The 6,586-nt window shown below is 60.2% G+C and overlaps 1 protein-coding gene across 1 annotated transcript; it reads left to right on the top strand.

The window, feature by feature from the left end:
- The first annotated feature begins 1,437 nt into the window (after window positions 1-1,437).
- RRAS (RAS related) lies at window positions 1,438-5,392 on the top strand. The gene is made up of 6 exons (XM_070223159.1): window positions 1,438-1,633; window positions 3,536-3,623; window positions 3,734-3,836; window positions 3,964-4,072; window positions 4,847-4,965; window positions 5,043-5,392. The coding sequence occupies exons 1-6, from the start codon at window positions 1,481-1,483 to the stop codon at window positions 5,125-5,127; spliced, it is 657 nt and encodes a 218-aa protein (XP_070079260.1). The 5' UTR covers window positions 1,438-1,480; the 3' UTR covers window positions 5,128-5,392.
- The last annotated feature ends 1,194 nt before the right edge of the window (window positions 5,393-6,586 follow it).

Raw genomic sequence — 6,586 nt, 5'->3', positions numbered from 1 at the left:
GCGCGCGACGCACGCCGGGAGGCGTAGTCCGCGCGTCGCCTCCGTCGCGCGGGGACAGCAAGGGGGTGAGAGGTGAAGTGGGCGGGGTTGTGGTGGCCCGCGATGAGGCCCCACAGTGCCCTGCGCGCGCGCGGAAAGAGCTACGGAACAGGAAGTGACGTAAAGAGCACTCAGTGGGACAGATGCAAGGGAATTGTAGTTCAGCGGAGTGGCCGGGAGAAAAAAAAAAGCTGGACTGGCTGGGAGTTGCCCCGCCCACATTCTGGGGATCCCAGAATCCCGATGCCCCTGTCCCCTCTAAATTTGGAACCAAGGAGCCCAGCCCTACAGCCTCCTCCTCATTTAGGATAGAAAATTAGGATAGAAATCCAAATTTCGATTCCTCTCCCGAGAGCGGCGGTGTCTGGACTCCCATTTGACTCAGGCATCTGAGCCTTCTTTCCTTAGGTCTAAGAGTCGGACCCTCAAGCCCTTCCTGCCTTAGACCATTCGGGGTCTCAAGCTCGTACCTTACACGAACACGAGTGTTCGTGTTCCCCACCCCAACTCCCTCGGATCCAGAATCCTGGGTCCCCTGCTCCTCCAACCCCTGGGCCCAAGATTCTGGGCCCCCAGCTCCCTCCTTTACAGAACCCCCAAATGCCCTCCTTCCCAGGACCCAGGAATCCAGGCCTCCATCCCCAGTCTCTCCCAGGGACCCAGGAGTCTGGGCCCTCAGCTTCCTCCTCTTTCAAGACCCAGAAAGCCTGGCCCTAGGCCCTCCATGACCCACGCGTCCAGGCTTGGACAAGCTGGCTCACGGATTAGGAATGCAGTGATCTCACGGCCCCTCCCTGCCCCGTTACCCGGCTGTCCCCCTCCAGGGCCCCATCTCCCCTCCCAGTCTGTCTTCCGCTTGGCTGAGACAGCGGGAAACGGAAGCCTGGGTCCCTTAGCGGGCGGAGACTCCAGCTTCCAGCCCAGACACCCAGGTCGGGAGCTTGGCTAAGATCCCAGGACCTGCTCCTTCCTCAGAGCGCGCCTATATACGGCCGCGCGCGAGTCGGCGAGCCCCGCCTCCTACAACCCGACCTCCGGGACGTTGCCCTGAGAGGCTGCATCACGGGCTTTCATTTGCATAGCCCCTCCCCGAACGATCTTCCTGACCCGTCTGCGGAAAGGATGAGAGTTCTTATTAGCATAGCCCCGCCCCCAGACGGCCCGCCAGCCGGAGCGCGTGGCTCCGCTCCCGGGGAGCACAGTCCTCTCATTAGCATATCCCCGCCCCATTCGGAATTCCCCTCCGCAGCGAGCGCCGCTCCCCTGCCCTTATTAGCATAGCTCCTCCCTTTCCCGGGCCTTGCCTCCTCCTTAAGTGTCCCAGGGCTCGAGCCCCTCTTTGGAGCTCATGATTATGCAGTAGCCTTATTAGCGTGGCCCGCCCCTAGGCCCCGCCCGGCTCCCCCCAGGCGGTAGCGGCGGCGGCAGCAGCGGTGGCGACATGAGCAGCGGGGCGGCGTCCGGGACAGGGCGGGGGCGGCCCCGGGGCGGGGGGCCGGGACCCGGGGACCCCCCACCCAGCGAGACACACAAGCTGGTGGTCGTGGGCGGCGGCGGCGTGGGCAAGAGCGCGCTGACCATCCAGTTCATCCAGGTAGTGGGCCCTCACCCGGGGGGGTGCCCCCGGGACCCAGAACTGAGCCCTTTGGGGGATCCCTGAGACCCCGAGTTCCCCTTGACCCATCACTGAGACCCTCCTATGAGGCCCTCTAATCAAACGATCCCCTCGGATTGTGACCCTGAGCCTCCCAGGGCCTCCACCCCCTAAACGAGAGACCATCCTCCTATATTCGCATCCTGAGACCCACACCATCTCTCCCCTCAGTACCCAAGACGCAGCTGCCAGGCTGACCTGACTCTGGGCACCTCCTGGGAGCACCCTAAACCTAGAGGAGTGGCCCCACTCAGACCCTAAGCACTCTCATGGGCCCCCACCCGCCTAGGCACCACCTCCCCTCACCCTGAGCCCCATCTCCCCCAAATCCCAGACCCCAGCTCCCCCTCTGAGCCACTCAGAGCCTAACTGGGAGAATGCCTGTGCCCAATGCCCTTGAGACTCCCCCAGTCGGGGCACTTAACCTCTTCAGGACCTCCTCCAGACTTTGCTCCTGAGACCTATCTGGGACCACCTAGTCCCGAAAGAGGCACTCTCAAACCCAAGAGATTTCAAACATCTCTTGCCCCTTGGCCACTCGGGAGAACTCTAAGACCCCAAATCCTGGGGATCCCCCATCCCGGCACACCCAGACCTCCATCCTCCCCCGAGGAAAACCAACCCTCCTCCATCTTGAGTTTTCCTCCACTGCGGTTCTCTGAGCCCTTCTCAGAAACCCTAGCTAGCCCCCAGATTCTTGGCACCCCCAGAAAGACTCGCTCCTTGGGAGTTTCTCTGACCCGATAGCATCTCAGGGTCTCTGACTCTCCAGACATGCACCTATATTCTAGGACAAACGGCCCAAACGCACCCAAGCTGCCTTGGGGCTCTCCCCCAGTTCTCATCCCTGAGTTTGTCCCCATGTGCTCTGAAGACACACCCCTAACCCCCCCAGGGCCTGGTCCCTACACCCTCTCTCCGGGACAAGCCCTCACCACACACCCGCCTAAGAGACAGGATGCAGCCCTCAGAGCCTCAGCTGCCAGATCACCCCTTCTCTCCTGAAAGTCCACCCCTACCCAGGAAACCTCTGCCCCATTCCCAAAGAAAACCCTCCCACCTCGGAGAAACCCTGGATAGGCGTCTGCTCCCGAGATGTTACCGGAGAGGCCCCTGGGCCCTACACCCCCCAGAGAGCCCAGCCAGAGCCTGCATGGGAGTCTCTGCATGTGGAGAGAAAGGCCGCAGCCCTTTGCACCCAGGGGCAGCCCCAAAGCTGGCCAAACGCCTTGCAGGAGGCAGGCGGGACCCAGGCAGGAAGGGAGGGGCCCGGCCTGCGGGCGGGGCAGCTTCTCCGCAGCCCGATTGGCACCGAGACCTTCCCCTGGGAGGAGACACTGGAAAAGCTGCCGGAGGAAAAGGAGGGGGAGAGGGAGGAAGAGGAGGAAGAAGAAGAAGAAAAAAAGGGGAGGGAGAGAGGAGAAGGGAGAGAGAAAAAGACAGGCAGATATTCTGGACAACAACTGCTCCCAATAACTAAGCATCTATTATGTCCAGATGATAGTTAAATGCTTAAGAGGGATTTCCCCTGAATCTCACAAACCCTGAATTAAGCGTAGTGCTATTTTTGTCCTCATTTTCCAAATGAGGAAATTGAGGTTCAGAGAGGGAAAGTGATTTGTTCAGTGCCACTCAGCCAGGACGTAATCACAATGTGGGAGATATCCTTTGTACCAGAAAGAGAGGGACTCAGAGAAAGGAGACTGGGGAGGGACAGAGACCTAGATAGGGGGGGCACAGAGATCCAGAAAGATGAGGGCAGAGAAAGGTGGGGCCCAGCGACAGGGCTACATGTCTCTGCTGAGGTGCTGCAGTAACAGTGTCCTCTCCCCACCCCACCAGTCCTACTTCGTGTCTGACTACGACCCCACCATTGAAGACTCCTACACGAAGATCTGCACGGTGGATGGCATCCCAGCTCGGCTGGACAGTGAGGGCGGCAGGGAGTGGATGGGGGGATGGTGGCGGGGCTGAGGGCTCTCTCCGAGGTGGTTAGGGGGAGCCCCGTCCCCACCACGGCCCCTCTCCCCCTCTCTGCAGTCCTGGACACCGCGGGCCAGGAGGAGTTCGGTGCCATGCGGGAACAGTACATGCGTGCCGGCCACGGCTTCCTGCTGGTGTTTGCTATTAATGACCGGCAGAGGTGAGAGGGGTTGCCGTGGCGGAGCGGGGGGGGGGGGGGGGGGGGGGGGGGGGGGGTCGGGGGGGGGCGGGGTGGGGACTGGGTCCGAGAGGCCGGCTGGACCTCACGCCTCCCGCTTCATCCACAGCTTTAACGAGGTGAGCAAGCTCTTTACGCAGATCCTCCGAGTCAAGGACCGCGATGACTTCCCCATCGTGTTGGTCGGGAACAAGGCAGATCTGGAGACACAGCGCCAGGTCTGGGAACTCCCCGGGACCCCATCTTGATTGGGGCTCCCCGGTCCTGCTCCCTCCATTGTCATGCACCTCGCTAGATGTGTTGCCCCCAAGCGGGACCTTCTCGGAAGGAAAGGCACTTCCCCACCTCCCCAGGTCGACGAGCCCCAACTCTCTGCCCTGTCCCCACCTCTTGTTCCCACCTGGACCCTAGCCTCTGCCTCCCATTCCTTCTCTCCAGTCTACCTCCCGCTCGCCCCCCTGTCCCCCTGCTCCTCCCCAGCTCACTGCCCTCCCATGGCTCCCTAGCACCCCAGGGAGACAACTCCAGCTTCCCCACCAGGCGCTTGATGCCCACTGTGGTCTTGTCCCTTCCTTTCTCTCCTCTCACCGCTTCCCTATATACACACACTGCCTGATTTCCACCCAGAACTCATCTTTTAGATTAAGCCTTTGGGGATTTCCAGCCCTGGGAGCTTTGCTCAGGCTTCTGCTGGGAACACCCTGCCTTCTCTGCCACACGAAGTCACAGTTAGCTATGGAACTTTCCCTCACTCCTTACTTAGATGGCACTGAGCCCCTTCGGCATCTCCCGCCCGCCCCCCCTCCCCCCCCCGCCACCCCCTCCCCCCCGCACCCCGAATCTCCCTGGAGCTTTTCCTCTTCACTTGAGCCCCCGCAGTATGTAACCCCCACCAAAGGCGTGTGGCAGTGTGTCTTTCTGCCTCTGCCCGGGCTGGGACCCGCCCTGAATGCAGAGACCTGACTCCTGCCCATGTCCCCTCCCACCCCAAGGTCCCCCGATCTGAAGCCTCCGCCTTCAGCGCCTCCCACCACGTGGCCTACTTCGAGGCCTCCGCCAAATTGCGTCTCAACGTGGACGAAGCTTTCGAGCAGCTGGTGCGCGCGGTCCGGTGAGTGCAGCCCCCTTCCCGTCGTCCTTGTCCCCACCCCACCCGCCCAGCCCAAACTCACCAGCCTCTCCCCACAGGAAGTATCAGGAGCAAGAGCTCCCACCCAGTCCACCCAGTGCCCCCAGGAAGAAGGACGGGGGCTGCCCCTGCGTCCTCCTGTAGCCGGGGCATAAAGGAGAACCAACGCGAGCTCTCGGGACCAGCTGCCCTCGCCGAGCCTCAGTTTCCCCATCTGGGTCTCCCAGGATACACTACTCCCCCACTCATAATTCCTGGCCTCCTCCGGGCCATCGTCACTGTGTGCCTTCTGCCAATGCCTCCTTCCCCACCCAAAACCCTGGTGGGGGTGAGGGGCTCCCGGACATCCGGGTCACTGCTGTATATAACTCCCCTCCCCCAGAGAAATAAACGTCACTGCCAATGTCAAGAGGTGCTTTTTCAAAAGGGAGAAGGGCTCAGGGGAGGGGGGTGAACTCAGGGCACTCGCACGCGTACACACGCGCACACACGCGCACACACACACACACACACACACATGCTAAAGCCTCACCCCACCTAGAACCGTCGGATCTAGAACCCTTTGCTTGTTGGGGGGGCAGGAGCCACAGAGAACAAGCCCAGCCAGGCATCTGGACCCCCCACTTCCCCTTCAACAGGGCGATTCTACTCTTTTCTGTTTCAGTGGACATTTTGTTGGGATCTCAATGTCTGGAAAAAAAAATTCTGGAAAGTTCTAGAACTACACTGTTTCGTATGGTAGCCAGAAACTACATGTAGCTATTTAATTTAAATAAAACTAAAAATTTGGTTCCTCAGTCACACGAGCCACATTTCAAGAGCTCAATATTCACATGGAGCCAGGGGCTACCCTAATGGACAGGACAAATACACAACATCCCCATCATTGCAAACCGGTCTACTGGACAGTAGTGCTCTAGAAGGTTCCGTGACCTTGGAGATGGGCAGCAACCGCTACAAACCCTGCCCGCCCCCCTCTCACTTGCAATGTATATTGAGAAAGTCCTTTTGACTGGAGGACGGAGAACGGACAGGTGGGTAGAATGGTGTCCGAGCAGCTGGCATCTTAAGGCCACCGCAGATGAGCTGACCACATACTTCAGGGAAACCTTAGACCCACCCCCCACATTCAACCCAGGAGCCCCAATCCTCCAAGCTATTTGCTAACCTGCAAGGCGGGAGCCAGAAGTGGAGACCACCACTCACCCATCTCCCAAGCCCATCAGATAGGGGGTCTGTGAACTGCAACATCTGCTCAACCTCAGCCAAGATGGCCCCATGCTCTGGAACTTGGGTCTCCATCTGCTCCATCACCCCCACATCTGCTAAGTTCCAACAGAATCTCTCTGAGCCCCTGATCCTGAAATGCTCCTTTCCCTCCTGCCCCAGAACCTGCCTCCTGGTTCCAGGGTAGGTTATGGCCCTGCATGGCCCTTGGCAGTAGGCTGCCCGGGTCCCCATTCAGCGCTGCCACCTCTCAGTTGAGTGCCTCTGGGCCACTGCTTCTCAGCTGTAAAATAGGGGCACTCACAGAGCTCCCACCCAGGGCCCGAGCCCTTTAGGAGCCAACGTGCACACGAAGAATGAGAAGAGTGCAGGGGAC

Source organism: Equus caballus, chromosome 10, assembly GCF_041296265.1.
Source record: "Equus caballus isolate H_3958 breed thoroughbred chromosome 10, TB-T2T, whole genome shotgun sequence".
NCBI classification, from domain to species: Eukaryota; Metazoa; Chordata; class Mammalia; order Perissodactyla; family Equidae; genus Equus; species Equus caballus.
Note: the sequence above shows the minus strand (reverse complement) of the source record. Positions and strands in the feature narration are given on the sequence as shown.

Excerpts from the sequence above, each read along its gene's own strand:
- RRAS (XM_070223159.1), top strand. The coding sequence starts at position 1,481 with ATGAGCAGCGGGGCGGCGTCCGGGACAGGGCGGGGGCGGCCCCGGGGC. Across the intron at positions 1,634-3,535 it reads TGACCATCCAGTTCATCCAG|TCCTACTTCGTGTCTGACTA; the intron begins GTAGTGGGCCCT and ends CCACCCCACCAG. Across the intron at positions 4,073-4,846 it reads ATCTGGAGACACAGCGCCAG|GTCCCCCGATCTGAAGCCTC; the intron begins GTCTGGGAACTC and ends TCCCACCCCAAG.